The sequence below is a fragment of the Phyllobates terribilis genome, unplaced genomic scaffold (assembly GCF_046119375.1).
Source record: "Phyllobates terribilis strain yellow unplaced genomic scaffold, ASM4611937v1 Scaffold_7__3_contigs__length_470593459, whole genome shotgun sequence".
Lineage (NCBI taxonomy): Eukaryota > Metazoa > Chordata > Amphibia > Anura > Dendrobatidae > Phyllobates > Phyllobates terribilis.
In genome coordinates, this window is record NW_027362767.1 from 57843023 (window position 1) to 57860889 (window position 17867).

At 42.6% G+C, this 17867-nt stretch overlaps 1 protein-coding gene across 4 annotated transcripts in view; it reads right to left on the reverse strand.

The window, feature by feature from the left end:
- Positions 1-7865: 7865 nt before the first annotated feature.
- Positions 7866-17867, reverse strand: part of BAG5 (BAG cochaperone 5) — a 53393-nt gene continuing 43391 nt past the window's right edge. For 3 of the 4 annotated variants that reach the window (XM_073638608.1, XM_073638606.1, XM_073638609.1), the window contains exon 2: positions 7866-12551. In XM_073638608.1, the coding sequence (XP_073494709.1) occupies positions 11163-12521 (1359 nt within the window). In that variant the 5' untranslated portion in view covers positions 12522-12551 and the 3' untranslated portion in view covers positions 7866-11162. The remainder of the gene's footprint in view (positions 12552-17867) is intronic. The other variant, XM_073638607.1, reaches the window with a different exon arrangement.

Genomic DNA, 17867 nt, shown 5'->3' on the forward strand with positions numbered 1-17867 from the left:
GGCTCCTGCATAGTTGTCTTGGAGATCGAGTACGCTTGCGCGTTATGCTGTCTGCGCGTCCCCCGGCTTTCGGCATCTCATCGTGAGGACCTGCGTGGCGGTCAGCTGACCGTCACGTGTGCGTCACATGATGCCGACGCCGCTCCGCCTACAATGACGCGGAAAGTGTCATCCAAGGTCCTCAAGCCATACTGCAAACAGACATATGGATGCATACCCCCTGAAGAAGGTTCACCGAAACGCACGTTGGGGTGGATGTACACCCTCCAGCCGCTGGCCCACTCCCTGTATCCTATACCAAGGTAGCTACATATTTTGCCTGGCTCATTTTTTTGCTTCTTGTATTTAAGTGTATTATACACTCTGTTCTATGTAGCATCATGATTTCTAAATTACTCCATGATATATGGGAAATTAACATGATTGATAGTGTTGGGCCATTTGTGCTGGTGGTGATATGTCCGTTTTTCAATTTTGCACATGATCATTGGTGCTTCACACTCTGTATGTAATTTAATGGATCTTTATTGAAATATATGTAATAAAGTTTTGTATTTTTATATTTTGAATTATAGTGTTGGGCTTTATGTCGCGATCTTTTCCTCCCATTGATTCCATGCCTTTCTTGCGATGCCCATTCTCTGATTGTCCATAAGTCTTCCCAGTGTGGCAACATATTAGCTGTATGATGTGAACTCTTCTGTGGTATGTTGAAGCCAAATGTAAGAAGCCTAAGCGATGTAGTGTGGACGAGCTGTCACTTCCACTCACTTTGGCACCCTACAGACAAAGTGTTTCCTCTCCCTGGTGTGCTGCTGTGTATGTGGGGTCTCCCACTTACTTCTGCCCAGCTGGCCTTTTCTGACTCCAGGAATCCTTCTTCTGAAACCAGGGCAGCAATCAATTCAGAGGATACAGGGTTCATAAAAACAACCACAACTTTACTTAGTAACTGGCAGTATATACAGTATTTACAGGCAGGTATAAAGGATAAAGCCCAACGGGTTGTCATATTTCCCACAGGTACCGGATACATCTTCAGCCCTGGTTCCCGATCAAGGTGAAGCATCTCTTCTGCTTTCTTCTCTGGCCCTAGGAATTCTTCCTCACCATTGACAGCTATTTTCGGGATCCCATTTCACTCCGTCATTGAGATCTTGAGTCCTGACTTCTTCTGCAGCCTCGCAGACAGAATGTACCCCCAGGCCCTGACAACTATCTCGAGGTTCCCAGGCCGGCTAAGGGGACTCATGTGGAGGGATTCTCTGGTGATCCACTGTCCAGGATACTAGGCCCCCGTCTACCCTCGCAGCCCCTACAGAGCCTGCTGCTTTCTGCTGTACTGCACAACTACTGACTGCACTCTACTTCCTGTTCCTCAAACTAACCAGAGATTCCCCAAGTGCCCACCCACTATGGGCTGTCCTCACACTTAATTAACTCTCACACTCTCTCTATGCAGGCTGTGTTACCAGGCAAACTTCACCTTTCACCCATATTCTAGACAGTGACATCTTGTGACCATTAGTTAATACTACAGCCCACAAGGAAACATATCAGGAACAAAACATTATTCATATTCTATACTACAGCAGCATTGATGTCTTCAGGAGGAACATGGCAGCTGGTCATCTCTTTACATTTACACCAGAACGTTGCTGGGAAGAGAAGAAAAAATGATTCCTCCAAGACACCACCTGATTTTTCTTTTTCCTCTAGTGTAGGCATAGGGGACAATGCTAAAAAAAAATTGAGTTATTCTCACCATTAATTTGACTTCCATAAATCCTTTAATGATGCAAGGATATAAGCTCCTCAACATTGAAATTGCAACACTAAGAAGAAGTCAGAGAATTCTGAAAATCACAAGATGGATAGACATGTTAATGATCTGCAAATGATAAAAAAAATAATTGGAAACAATATTTTAAACATATCTTGATATATTCAGTATGGAGTATGAGCATCACAAGCTGAAATTCTCGCACTTACACTCCTTGGCTGCTATCAGTGATGTTATTAATGGTCATCTGAAGAATGTTCTACTGCTGAATGCACTTGGGCAAACCATCAAGATCCACTGCTGGCAGCTCTTGTATAATCACCGACTATTGACGTCCCAGATGTGATTGATGGGAGACAAGTCCGGAGACGCTTAGGCCACGCAGGCTGCTCAAAGTATCACAAGCAACACGCGGCCTGGTGTTGTTGTGTTGAAAAACAACTTCTTGGACACTTTGGAGAAATGGCTGCACCAATGGTTCTATGGCCAAATCAATGTAACAATGAGCTGTTAGTGCAGCAGGAATGAAGACTAGAGGAGTCAGGCTACTGTATATTATATCACCACACACCATCAGGAGGTGTGTGGTGACATAATATACATATATATATATTCCATGTATTAGAATCGGATGTGTATACACTATACACTCACTGTGAGCTCAATAACTGGTCTAGTAAGAAAAACAGCTGCGACCTCGTCCATCACTCGTCAGTCAATTGCATAATTGCTTTGGCAATTGGTGGGATATCTGCTGTTATCTGACATCGGTGTTGCAATTTCAATGTTGAGGAGTGTGTATATTCTTTAAAATCACTGGTGGATAGTTCAAGAAGGGACCACTGTAACCTCTCTCTTTTCTTGCCCCTAAAGAGGTCAAGGGGCAATGTCCAGGCCATCAATATAAAAATATATGTAAACCTTTTGTGTTATAGAAATATCAACATGTGTCCACCGGTGGCTCCTGTGTAAGGTGGACTAGCATTAGGAGGATCAAAAAAAACACAAGGAGGCGCTGTCCTAAAAGAATCAGTACATTAGCTCAGCAATGAGTAACAATTTATGTTGCTAAATTACATAATATCCCATGTTCTTTTCTTTACCTAAATTGCGCTTGTGATAACCCCCTTTAAAATATTCATTTTCTAAATGATCCTTTGTCATACAGTACAGACCAAAAGTTTGGACACACCTCATTTAAAGATTTTTCTGTATTTTCATGACTATGAAAATTGTACATTCACACTGAAGGCATCAAAACTATGAATTAACACATGTGGAATTATATACTTAACAAAAAAGTGTGAAACAACTGAAAATATGTCTTATATTCTAGGTTCTTCAAAGTAGCCACCTTTTGCTTTGATAACTGCTTTGCACACTCTTGGCATTCTCTTGATGAGCTTCAAGAGGTAGTCACCGGAAATGGTCTTCCAACAATCTTGAAGGAGTTCCCAGAGATGCTTAGCACTTGTTGGCCCTTTTGCCTTCACTCTGCGGTCCAGCTCACCCCAAACCATCTCGATTGGTTCAGGTCTGGAGACTGTGGAGGTCAGGTCATCTGGCGTAGCCCCCCATCACTCTCCTCCTTGGTCTAATAGCCCTTACACAGCCTGGAGGTGGGTTTGGGGTCATTGTCCTGTTGAAAAATAAATGATGGTCCAACTAAACGCAAACCAGATGGAATAGCATGCCGCTGCAAGATGCTGTGGTAGCCATGCTGGTTCAGTATGCCTTCAATTTTGAATAAATCCCCAACAGTGTCACCAGCAAAGCACCCCCACACCATCACACCTCCTCCTCCATGCTTCACGGTGGGAACCAGGCATGTAGAGTCCATCCGTTCACCTTTTCTGCGTCGCACAAAGACACGGTGGTTGGAACCAAAGATCTCAAATTTGGACTCATCAGACCAAAGCACAGATTTCCACTGGTCTAATGTCCATTCCTTGTGTTCTTTAGTCCAAACAAGTCTCTTCTGCTTGTTGCCTGTCCTTAGCTGTGGTTTCCTAGCAGCTATTTTACCATGAAGGCCTGCTGCACAAAGTCTCCTCTTAACAGTTGTTGTAGAGATGTGTCTGCTGCTAGAACTCTGTGTGGCATTGACCTTGTCTCTAATCTGAGCTGCTGTTAACCTGTGATTTCTAAGGCTGGTGACTCGGATAAACTTATCCTCAGAAGCAGAGGTGACTCTTGGTCTTCCTTTCCTGGGGCGGTCCTCATGTGAGCCAGTTTCTTTGTAGCGCTTGATGGTTTTTGCAACTGCACTTGGGGACACTTTCAAAGTTTGCCCAATTTTTCGGACTGACTGACCTTCATTTCTTAAAGTAATGATGGCCACTCGTTTTTCTTTACTTAGAATTTGTATTATGGCAAGAAAAAAGCAGCTAACAGTCTATTCAGTAGGACTATCAGCTGTGTATCCACCAGACTTCTGCACAACACAACTGATGGTCCCAACCCCATTTATAAGGCAAGAAATCCCACTTATTAAACCTGACAGGGCACACCTGTGAAGTGAAAACCATTTTCGGTGACTACCTCTTGAAGCTCATCAAGAGAATGCCAAGAGTGTGCAAAGCAGTCATCAAAGCAAAAGGTGGCTACTTTGAAGAACCTAGAATATAAGACATATTTTCAGTTGTTTCACACTTTTTTGTTAAGTATATAATTCCACATGTGTTAATTCATAGTTTTGATGCCTTCAGTGTGAATGTACAATTTTCATAGTCATGAAAATACAGAAAAATCTTTAAATGAGAAGGTGTGTCCAAACTTTTGGTCTGTACTATATGTACCAGAATTACTAGCTATAAAACAAAATACATGTTTTTCTCAATGCAGCAGAAAAAAACCATAGCCTTCTACATCGCTGGCTACAGATCCAAAAACCGACATTGAAGGAAATTATAATCCGTCAAAAATCTAGGAAAATTAAACATAAAAAGCCAGAAGAGAGGAGAAACGGAGGGCTTCTTTAGAAAATGGAGAAAAATTATGCTTTACACTTTGGAACAAGGTAAAATACAAAAACAGATGATTTTTCTTTTTTTTATTCAAAACCTGGTGCAATACAGAAGGACCTGAGGAGCAGAAAATGTGATATCTGGAGAACTTTGGATGGTCGCCAGGTAAAAGGGAAGAAAGAAAATGTTCTGGTGCTCTAGAGCAATAGTAATTCAGCAGATCTATCAGACATGTGTGCATTAGCCATGCGGGCATCCTTCTTGGCATATAACAATGCCAATTTTATGATGTCATGTACCCAGTTTGGTTGTCAGGGGAACCTGCAAACCGTATAATTTGGAACCCATGTGGTTTCTATTGTTTACAGTCTGGCATGTACTGTTCTTGTACAATACTCGCACCTACTCCACGTACGGCCCTAATTCAGCAGATCAATTTATTATAAAAGCTAAAGAGACTTTTTTTTCACTGCTGAAGCATGAGCGAACAGAACAGCTGTCACCATTTGCAGGGTCACTGTATTGGCAGAAAAGGGTTCACATGGTTGGACAACCCCCGTTTCAGATGCCCTACCAGAGTTAATGCATTTTATTAGGGACCGTTAGCAGCTCCCCGATCCCAATCTACCACTACCATCATAATAAATGTGTATTATCTGACAGTGTTTGTAAATACGAGCAGTTTTGTAATTTGCTGCTTATTAAAGTTTTCAGCCGTTCTTGAGCTAGCAACACTTTTGTTTACAGTTCATCGCCTTGGAGACCGACCACCGATGCTAGGCAGCAGAACATGTTCTGTACTTACAAGTTCTTTTCTATGGAACTTGTAAGCACTGTTTTGAAGCTGGACGAGATCTCTGGCGAGTTCTACCTCCTAAGCCCATCCAACTTTAGCACAGCGCTTACAATTTAGTGTTTCCCCGAAAATAAGCCCTTGTAGAAATTTTTCAGCCTTTTCGGAGTAGGCTTGAAATATAAACCCTACTCAAAAAATTAGCCCTAGTTGCCGTTCAATGAAGAAGTGTCCAGGCAGTTAAATATAGCATGACCCCAATTATAGCTGTAAGTGCAAACAGTGGATGGGCTCTCGCAGAGATCTGCGTCGCTGTCAGGTCCATCGCCGATATAGCTGTATAGCACTGCAGCTCGCGCACACAGATCGAGTCCCAGTATCACTCCGCTCTCACCAACTTTGCACGAGTGATACTGCTTCCGGCCAGCAGGTGGAGCAAACCTCTGTTGAATGCAGGGAGACCTGGCAGCGATGCAGATTTGTATGCGAGAGTCCATTCATTTGCCAACTCTATTGTTTAGGGTCTAGCAAGTGCAATTCTTTTTGGGGGTAGAGAATAATAAATGTAAAAATGAAAATTAAATATGCTGTATATATTTAGCCAGTAGATGGCACAATATACAACAAATAGGGAAAGGTAAGAACATGTAAATTACGGTAATAATCCTGAGTGGAGTATTCATCAAATGATGTATAGCCATGCACAAAATATAAAAGGATATCTTTATTACTTTTATTAAATATCACAAAAGGTTAGAAACAAAAAAGCGTAATTTATAATATATTCATGGCTGTATCTCAAAGAATAAATGTGGATTGTTGTTCATGAAAAAATATAAGACATCCCCTGAAAATAAGCCCTAGAGCATTTTTCAGACCAAAAAATAATATAACATCCAGTCTTATTTTCGGGGAAACACAGTAGATAGCAGTGGTGGTAGGTCTCTTAGGCAAAAAAAAAAAGATGGAAACAAAGTAAAAGTGTTCAGATCTGAAGGACTGCAAATTTTCAAATAATAGTAAACTGCTAAAGTGATTGTTTTTATAAGCACAATCCGATAATATCCATCTATGAAGATGGGAATAACCTTTGAAAGGGAATCCGTCAGCAGTTTATGTAATCTGAGAGCAGTATGATGTAGGGACAGAGGTCCTGATTGCAGCAATGTGTCACTTGTCAGTAGGTTAATGTAGTTTCAATACAATCAGTGTTTTATCACCAAGAGATTATCACTAGAGGACTAGGTATCACACGCAAGACAGTCCAGCTGATCTGTGTAACCCCGCCCCCACCACTGATTGGCAGCTTGCTGACAGTGTACAGAGGAAGCTGCCAATCAAGAGTGTGGGCGGGGTTATACACAGCTCAGAATTTGAGCACTGCTACATCTACAGCAGAGAAAATAGGGATTCTATCATAACTGCAACAGGCAGCCCAGTAAGTGACATATCACTGAAATCAGAGTCTCTGCTCCTACATCATGCTGCTCTCAGATTCCAAAGCATAAATCTGCTGACAGATTCAATTTAAGGCAAATGTTCTGATCGTAAAAAAACAAAATTATTTTCGGTAACACAACTAAGGAAGAGGGAGGGGGATGAAGCTGCAGTTGTTTGCCATGTTCATGCTGTGAGAGGGGAAAGGGAGACGCTGATTATCTAAAATGCCCAGGGAGGGAGGGCAGCCTTTAAAAAAATAACCCATTAACTATTGTGTGAACCAGGCTTAAATCTCACCTAAAAAAGTTGGCCTAATTTGCCAGAGTAGTTATCATAAAATGAATAAAAAAAAAAGCGATACTATCACCTAAATCCTCCTGTCACTCTAAGTGATCTCTGCCAGGACTGTACGTCAGTGACCAGACTGCTGCAGCCAATCACTGGCTGCAGCAGTGGGGTCATGTGTGTATGTATAGGATGTGATCTCTAAGGCTAATCATTGGCTGCAGCAACCACACAACTGATAAACAGGATGCTATCACTTCTCTGCCATCAGTCTCTTGCTCGCTGCAGCCGATCATTGGCCTCAGCTGATGAATGATGGATACTTTAGTCCTGATTGGTATTTATTTTATGATGATCCCAACCTTCTGCCCTCAGCAATGTGCCGCTACAACTACACAAGTCATATCTCAGTGGCTTTGACTATACTTAACCAACCAGAACTAACTTTGTCCGAGCAGTGGTCACAATAATTGCATCACTGCTAATTGTATATCATTGATGAAGTTGGAAAACACATCGTACCACCGCCGCAGGACGAGCTAAAACACCTGAACTTTATTAAACCTGTATAACAAGAAAATACAAAAAAGGACACCCATGAAAGCAACGCTTCTTTTAATGACAGATATGCCAGTACAACTGCTGGTTCCATATTAGCGCCAATTAATAGAAAAAGAAAAAAAATTACAATCATTAATAGACGGATTTGCACATTAATGCTGGAGGCCATACAATAAATCAGCAGCTGCAATGAGAAAGGACAAGTTTTTTTTTCACCTGTGTTGCAGTTTTTAATGTTCGGCTCTTCCCCAGAGTACAGCGCGGTGTAACATGCGTTACAATAGCATGGTCAGAACAAACACCCTCCGCTAAAGGGTCCTCGATGGCGGGGTGGGGAAAAATAAATATCGCCTTTACTGATTATCTGTTCAATAAAGAAACACTTTGACAAGCATCATGCAGTATCAACAGGTACGATTTTCTACTACCTATAGTTGCCACTTGAATTCTGATATGTTTCCACTGTGTAGTCATATATGCTGGTGAATATAGAGGATTTTTCTTAACCTGATAAATAGGAACAAAAATTGTAATTTAACAAGACTAGGGGATGAAATAAACCCAACAAAATTAAAGGGGCTGTCCCGCAAAATGGTGAAGTTTCTAAAAAGCAGACCCACTTTTTTTTCCTCCCAAACTCTTTAAGTTGTTCCCCCATATGATGATGGATTGGGCCTCCCTATCCTTGCAGTGCCAAAGTGGAAAAAGAGCACGGATCAGTAGGGGGAGGAATGATATAATGAATTATGCCTTAAGGGGTTATTTCTATCTTCCTAAAAGGGTATTATTGGATAGTATTTGTTACTACAAGCACTTTTGCAAAATACTGCTTATATAAATTTCCAGCCGTTCTTGAGATATCAAGGCTATGTGCCCACGTTGCAGAAAATTTCTGCTTCATTTCCGCATGTCCTCTCCCAGAAAAACGCTTGCGGAATTTGGCAAGCGTTTTTCGCGTGTTTATGATGCGTTTGGGACATGCAGAATTGCCTTGCATTTTTTATTGCATTGACAAGGCAATTCCGCATGCGTGTCCGCAAAATTAATGGACATGCTGCGGATTTTTGAGCGCAGCATAAACGCTGCAGAAAAATCCGCAGCATGGGCATTGAAATTGCGGATTCTCACTGGGAACCATGGGGGAAGGATTAACAAGCGTTTCACAAGCGTTTACGCTGCAGAAATTCTGCAGCATATACGCTTGTAGAACGCTACGTGGGCACATACCCTAACACTTTTCTTTTGTTTGCAGGGTGTTGCCTTGGAGACCGACCACAGCTGCTTTCAAGCTTATAAACACTGTGCTGAAACTGCCCGGAATTAGGAGGTAACATTGTGCACTCATGGTCAGCTTCAAAACAGAGATTACAAGCTCAATAGAAGAGAGCTTGTAAGCACGGTGCATGTTGTTCTATCTAGCAACAGTGGCCGGTCTCCAAGGCAATGAGCTAAAAAACAAACTAAAAAGTGTTAATATCTCAAGAACGGCTGTGCATAGTAATAAATCAGTAAATTGCTTGCATTTACAAATACTATCCGACAATACCAATTTATGAAGATGGGAATAAGCCTTTAAGGAGTTTTGCCATATCACTGGAATATGCCATCTAATTAATAGGGGCCTGACCTGTATGACCCCCACTGAGCCCAAGAATGAAGCAGCTTCAGTGCTGGTACAGCAATGCAACCTCCTAATTTTTCCCTACACAGCAGCGCTCTCAGCCAACTTAAGCCCCCGTCTCACATAGCGAGATCGCTAGCGAGATCGCTGCTGAGTCACGGTTTTGGTGACGCAACAGCGACCTCACCAGCGATGTCGCTATGTGTGACACTTTGCAGCGATCAGGCCCCTGCTGTGAGGTCGCTGTGAGGTCGCTGATCGCTGCAAAGTGTCCTGGACCATTTTTTGGTCTTTGCCCTCCCACTGGTCAGCACACATTGCTGTGTGTGACCAGCGATCAGGCTGGTAACCATGATAAACAGCGAGTTACTAGGGGCACACGCGCACCTAGTAACCCGCTGTTTATCATGGTTACCACTCTGCTAAGTTGAGCAGTAACCTCCCGCTCACCGTAGCAGAGTGGCAACCATGATAAACAGTGGGTTACTAGGTGCGCGTGTGCCCCTAGTAACCCGCTGTTTATCATGGTTACCAGCCTGCTCCTGCTTCAGCAGGCTGGTAACCAGGAGCAGGACATCGTGGAAAGATTCTTTCCACGATGTCGCAGCTCCCCTGATCGTTGGTGAGCCTGCCTGTTTGACAGCTCACCAGCGATCACAAAGCGACGCACCAGCGATACCGACCAGGTCACATCGTTGTCGGGATCGCTGGTGCGTCGTTATGTGAGACGGGGCCTTAAGTTTCCAGCCGGTCCTATTTAGCAATGTGGTTTTAGTGCAGAGCCAGAGGCTGCTGAGCAGGAGAAAAGCAGCACAATTTACATCAATCACTAAACAATCATTCCCTAAACGACCCATTTAGAGTGAACCTGACAATCAATTCCTAGACAAACATGTAGGAAGAGACCTGTCACTCATGGGGAGTGGGGCAGGGAGAAGCCACCGGTGATCAACTTCTTGGACTAGTCACTTGATCGGCCTGGTCCTGGGCCAGCTAAAACATAGCTGGCTGAAATGATGGGGCCAGACTCTGAATTATGCTGCCCATTATTCGAACAGCATGAAATCAACTGTCAGGATCCCCTTAATGTTGTACAAAAATTAATGAGCATGTAAATACATAAAGAAAAATAAATTACAGAACAAATGTAATGCTTTATTTCTCCTCCGGAGGCACTGTCTGGGAGTTGAACACTTGCTGTCAAGATCACAGCTGATCACTGATTGAAGCTACTTTAACAATCAAGGGATTGTCCAAAGAGGACAACCTCTTTCAAATGGGAAGGATGTCTTTTCCCTTCCATCAACTACTGAGTAATAGATCTGGACATAAACATTTAATCATTAAAGTGCGAGCAAACAAAAAAAAAATTACATGACGCAAATTACAGCAACTGATCCAATAATAGGCAACACTAAACTTTCATATACTGATGGCTTATTGGCTAGAACCCAATAATTACAACGCCCCATACCAAGAGCCGGTACATAGTCATCTATGTCACTAGCTTTGGATGTGTCATCATTGAGCTTATCAATCTTGTATGTGTAGGAATGCTTCTTTGGAAGAATATTCATAAAGACAGAAAATAAAACAAAAATAAAAACCTGTTTTACACCAGGCTTTGGTGTGCGAAATCGTAAAAACTCAAACTCCACATTTTTCTTTTTTCCTACAATCATTAATTTTGTGCAAGTTTAGGTAAACCAAATCCTAATATTCCCATTCATCCGTTTTCATGTCCAAATAGCTCAGCATATTATTGGCGAACTTTACTGCTTGTTTCCTTGCTGTTTTAGACCGCTCGTCGCCTTGTGAATCAATGGCATCTAGAGCGAGCAGCTGCTTGGTTAGGAGCTCTTCTAGCCGCATGTAACTTCTATCTGCCCTTCTGCCGTCAAAGGACAGGACCTCTCTCTGAAGCTCGGACAGGCTCCCGAGAACTCTCCACACGGCGACGTGAGAAGGGTGTTCTGGATTGACTTGATCGCCGATGTTGTGTCTCCTTTCAAGAGCCTCCTTGAGGTCAGTGTACGTGATGACAGTTTGGACCTCCACCACCGCTCTTCTTCTCGCTTCTCGTATGCAGGGATTCTTTTCTACGCTTACTTCGTCCAACTGGGCAATAAGACTCTGGAGTTCAGATTTGGTTCCTAAGTGAATTTCAGACACGTTGTTTTGTCTTTCCAACAGCCTGGCTTTTATGTCGGCCAGTCGTTGGCGGATCATTTCAATTTGGACTATGGACTGGTTCTTGGCCAGGTCATAAGCGCTGGTGAAGTGTGCTTCCTCTTCGATGTCTAAATACTTAAATAAGCTGTTTATTTCTTCAACTACCTCTTTCCTGTATGTCCTCACTTCTACGTGTCCAGAAACATCTAAGGCGTCTAGTTCTGCTATGAACCCGGAGAGGACGCAAGATAAGTGTCTGCAAGTTTCACATTCATTTACGCCAGCGAGGAGAGCAATCAGATTGGCGCGGGCCTTGTTGACTTCGCACATAATGAAGTTAATCTTAGATATGGATGGATGAGCATCGGTGGAGAGGGGAAGGGCCAGCACCTGCTGCTTCAAGCAGTTTTCCAGTATGTCTTGAATTGCAAGAACTTTAGTTAAAGTGCGATATCTGGCTTTTCTTAAAGAGGCTTTTCCCTCTGTCTTGACTTGTGTAAGTCTCATAAGAATGTTCTGAATGCCTTCTTCGAACTCCTCTGTGATACATCCTCTTCCTCCATACAAAGGCCCTATCTGTTGACCTACAAGGTTCTGAACCTCCTTGAAAATCTTCTCGATCTCCAGTCGACAAGGATGGTTTGCAGTCTTCTCCAGTTCTTTCAGAAGCCTTTCTACCTCCTCAATTGCTCTCCGCCGGGTCTGCTGAATGTTCCCCTTTCCTTCTGTATCTATAGATTCAATCTCGAAGAGCTGTTTGGTCAGAGCTTTCTCTAATTTCTTGTACTCAGGGTCACTCTGTAAGCCGCTGAAGCTAGCCACATTCTGCTCAAGGTCTTTGACTTTCCGTTGGATCTCCTGAAGGGCTGTGATTGAAGCATGTTGATTACCCATATCCATTCTCCGATAATCCTTTGTTTTTTATCTAAACTGAAAGAGAGAAAGACAGTTTTTAGCAACACGTCAAACACATTTGCCATAGTACTATGCATGTACTATCTCAATTTTAAAGGGTTATTTCCATCATTCCAAGTTATCACCCTGACCACTGGGACCCACAAGAACAGAGCTCTGAAATGCCCTATGGCTGGTGACGTGTCGCCACCACCATGGCCAGTGATAGGCTGCAGCGGTCATGGTTGATATCGACAATGTAATTACTAGGAGCCGGGTGAACAGAGGAACTGGTAAGATGAATATTACCTCTTTTGTCATATTATATAAGATTTCAAGGGGCTAGATAACTCCTTTGAGACACAAAGTAATAAAATAACCAACATGACTATTAAAAAGGGATTCAGATTATAGGTGTGCGCTCATCTAAAGCAGACAGGTGTCCAAATCGCAGTAGTGGTCAGTTGACTTAAAGGGGTTTTCAGAAAACCTCTTTCCAAAATCCGAGTTTGGTTAAAAAACAAACAAAAAAAACTGCCTTTTTCACTCTCCAATTGCAGCATTGAGTCTCCGCTACTGCCTGTTATTGTCTGCAGCGCTGACGTCATGTCAACTGAACTGCAGTCAATCAGGGAGTTCAGCGGCTCATCTTGTCTACTGAGCTCGCTGAATGGCTCCAGGACCATCACATGATGTTAGAGCTACAGACACCGGGATAGTGTTAAAGGGTGCGTAAACCACTGGTTGTTTTTTTTTTAATCAAATATTTTTTATTGTTAAAACTTTTTTTGTAACACAACAGCGAAACAAATAAAACAACCCAACCAAAGAAGGGACCCAGTCCCTATTCGATCCCTCCCCCCACTACACATCGCCCTTTCAAACAAAACATTTTGAGTTAAATGTTCCACAGTTCTGTCCACAGCAAATTAACAATCTTACAGTATGAATAGTCTCAATTGTATTGGGGTATCTAACTCTTGCTTTGCAGCAGTTTTATACATGTCTAAAGCAGTCCAATGTAGGATTTTGCACCTGTCAAGTAATCTATACACCAATCATAGCAGGCCAAGTCGAAATCTATGCAGTTCTCTGGATGCAAGGCCGGAGCCGTCAATCCATGGAGCCCATATTTTTTCAAATTTAGAGATGGCCTTCCTTTTCAGATATATACTTTTTTCCTGATTTAATAACCAATTAATCTTATTTATAAATTCCGTCACCGTGGGCGCCTGCTCTGATAACCAATGTTGGGCTATTAGTTTCCTGGCCATGTATAACATGCGTGCCACCGCTATTTTGCCATGTTCGTCAGTGCTCAGATCTTCTGTATATCCCAGTATACATACTAATGGTGAGGGATCTGAATCGACTGAGTATGTTCTATCAATGATCGCTATTACATCCCTCCAGAAGTTTTCCAGAGCAGAGCAGGTCCACATCATATGAAGCATGTTAGCCGGGGATGTTTTACATCTAGCACATAGGGAGTCTGGTCGAAGCCCTATATCGTGGAGAAATTGGGGTGTTCTATATGACTGGTGCAGCACCTGTAAGTGGGAGAATCTATGGGACTCACTCAGAGATAACTGGGGAACTCGTTCCAGTATTTCAGACCACAGCCCCTCTTCAATAGGGCCTATCAAGCTCTCCCATTTTTCTTTTGATCTTATGGGGTGTTTTGCTAATACCAGGTTCAGCAGACCCCTATAAAGCAATGAGATTAGCCCCCCAGAATTATGTGAGCTAGCCATTCTCTGTATTATAGCATTTTGAGGAACTCCATTATTTAGCACAAGACCCTCTGCCTGATATGCATGTCGTAACTGAAGGTACTTATAAAATTCGGTGTTGGGCAGTCCATATTCATTTTGTATCTGTGAAAACTCCTTGAGTGAATATCCCTCTGAAACATGAGTGAATCTTTCTAGTCCTTTTATACTCCAATTTTTAAACCCTTCCAATTTATATAGGTTAGGGAGCCATGGCGTTTCCCACAGTGATGTAAATTGTGAGATCCCTTGTATCCCCTGTAATTTCCTCACTGCCCACCAAAGTTTGTGTATTAACAGCGTAGTTAGGGTTCTACAAGAGGGTGTCTTAAATTTGTGAGCCGCCAATGCTTCATAGAGTCTGAGCGATTTAAAATGTGATTGGAGTAGAAGGCGTTGAGCCCCCCTCCAGGGTCGTCCCACCCATGAATATGCTGGAGCTGAGCTGCCATATTATAAACCCACGGATATGAGACAGCAAGGCCACCCATTGTTTTATCTCTTTGCAAAGTTTCCAGTTTAATTCTTGGAGCTTGTTTTCCCCAGATTAAGTCCCAAAACATGCTGTTTGCTTTAAGGAAATATCTCTGGGGAAGCCATATTGGAGAATTATGCAATATATATAGCAATTGTGGCATCCAGATCATCTTGACCAAGTTAGTGCGGCCCACCACTGACCGTGGCAATTTAGACCACGTGTCCAGTTTACACTTGAATCTGGCCAGTATTGGGTTGAGGTTTAGTTTCTCATAGTCAGTGACATTAGATGTTACATTAATACCCAAATATTTAAATTCACTGACCACTTGTAAGCCCGAGTCAGTATAGTGAGGTGCATTAATGTTCCCATTATCTATTGGAAGCAGTACTGACTTAGTCCAATTAATCGCCAAACCCGAAAATTTCCCAAACTTCTCGATTGTCTCCATAGCTACAGATAATGTTTTGGAGGCTTCCGCTAAAAATAGTAGTGCATCGTCAGCATAAAGCGCAATTTTCTCCTCTATATTCCCTCTGCGAAATCCCATTATGCCAGGGTGCATCCTGATAGCCACAGCTAGTGGTTCAATGGCCAGTGCGAACAGTAAAGGGGACAACGGGCAGCCCTGCCGGGTACCCCTCCCCAGTTCAAAGGCTGAAGTAAGACGCCCATTTACCCTTAATCGTGCCAATGGCCTCTCATATAGTAGCTCGATCCATGAAATAAATCCAGCGCCCATACCAAATTTCTCCAAAACTACCCATAGATATTCCCATTCAACAGAGTCAAATGCTTTAGTGGTGTCTAGCGAGCAAATAACCCTGTCTCCTGCATTGTCCACTGGCAACTGAAGATTAAGAAATAGTCTACGGATATTAACGGCTGTAGACCTAGCTGGCATAAAGCCCGATTCATCACTATGTATAACATTAGATATTATGTTATTTAACCTGGAGGCCAGAACTTTTGCTATAATTTTAATGTCTGTAGGTAGCAGGGATACAGGCCTATAGGATTCGGGAAGCAATGGATCCTTACCCGGTTTGGGTATCACTACGATAACTGCTTCTCTCATTGAGAGGGGCAGAATGCCTTCCCTGGCTGCCTCCCGGAAGGTGCACAGCAATTGAGGTAGTAATATGTCCCCAAATTTTTTGTATATTTCCATAGGGAACCCGTCCAACCCTGGTGATTTATTATTGTCCATTGAAGCTGTGGCCATTTGTAACTCCTCTAACTGCAGGGGACTATAAGTATTTTTTATCTGCTTCAGAGATAGCTGGAAGATCAATCCCCTCCAAATAAGTCAGGATTTGTTCTCTGCTAAACCCTGTTTTGATTCTGTATAAGTCCTGATAAAATTCTCTGAAAGTATTTGATATTTGATCTGGCTGATTAACCATTGCACCTTCCTTATTTTTTAAAGCGCCTATAAAGGATGTCCCTATTTGAGCCCTGCAATCATAGCCAGTAAATGCCCTGCCTTTTCCCCTTCTTCAAAAAAATGTGTTTGGGAGAATAGTTGCTTATTCTTGGCCTTCTCCCTAATGTGTGTGGAGTATGCCTCCTGCGCCTCTTTCCAGGTCATTTGGTCCTCCTCTGTACCTGATTGGACAAATTTATTTTCCGTGAGTCTAACCCTGTCTTGCAAGAATTCCCCAAATTGGTTAGTTTTAGTCTTGGATCTATTGATAGCTTGTATCCGGACTCCCCTCAGACAGGCCTTCATAGCGTCCCATAGTGAGTTCTGCATCACAGAGCCGTTATTTTCTATAAAATAGTTTTGAAGAGTTGATGTAATCAAATTTGTGTCTATGATTTGCAACCAAAAGGGATTCATGGACCATCTAGTAAGGGTAGCTTCCAATCTGGGTAAAAGGCATAGGCTCATCATCAGGGGTGAGTGGTCCGACAGTACTCTAGGTAAATATTCCACCCTTTCCACTAAAGGGAGAATGTGTTTTGTTCCCAGTACTAAATCTATGCGGGAGAGGGTGTTATGTGATTTAGAGTAGCAGGAGAATTGTTGTGTTTTGGGATATTTAAGACGCCATATATCAGTCAAGGATAACTCTGATAGGAGCTCACCAAACTTAGTTATGGGGGTAGCCTATGTAGCTGTGTCTGATCTGAATCTATCCTAGTATGGGTGTACAATATTGTTAAAATCGCCCATGCATAGCACAGGGACCCCGGTACTTTGTCTATGAGTGACGCAATTTCCTTCATAATATTATTATTATAGGGAGGGGGAATGTAGACTGCCACCAGTAATAATTCTTTGGGGAATATTCTACAATGAATCACAATGAATCTGCCCTCCTCATCCACCTTAGCGGATATCAATTCAAAAGGGATAGATCTATGTACTAAAATACTGACGCCCCTCGAGTAACTTGAAAAGGTAGAATGAAAACTATGGCTGATCCATGAACGCTTCAGGGCCGCTATATTACTTTTTTCTAGATGCGTTTCCTGCAGACATGCCACTGCTGGTGAATTACCCCGTATATATTCCATGACAGCCGTCCTCTTTAAGGGGTCTCCCAACCCTCTCACGTTCCAAGAAAGGAATTTTACTTGGTTAGCCATTAGGATATAACGAATAGGGGATGGACAGGATACGTATGACAAGCATTAACATAACTCCGGTTCCCAAATACAAGGTCATGATAATACCCCCTTTTCCATACAAGATCACTGTAATCCATACGGGCGGCAGAACTGCGCAGCACAATCTATAAACATACAACTTACAAAAACATACAAACAGAAAAATACCGATCCATCCAGAAAAACCAGATGGATGGGGGTACCAGTCCAACTCGCATCCGCACATGAAGCAAGCGAGCAACCTACTAAAAGAGAAAAATAAACGTTTCTTGGGAGCCTGCCATTTTAGGATAATAGACAGAATATCCATTTTCCACTGGGCCGTGGGTTACTTGGTAAGAATTATGACTCCAACAGTCAATCAGATATCTTCTGATGGCACATGACTTAAGTTATACGTCTTCATTCAACGTTGTGGGTTCTGGCGAAGTTGCTGTTCATTTAGATCAAGCCAGCGGAGTGCTTCCTTAGGATTTTCAAAAAAGG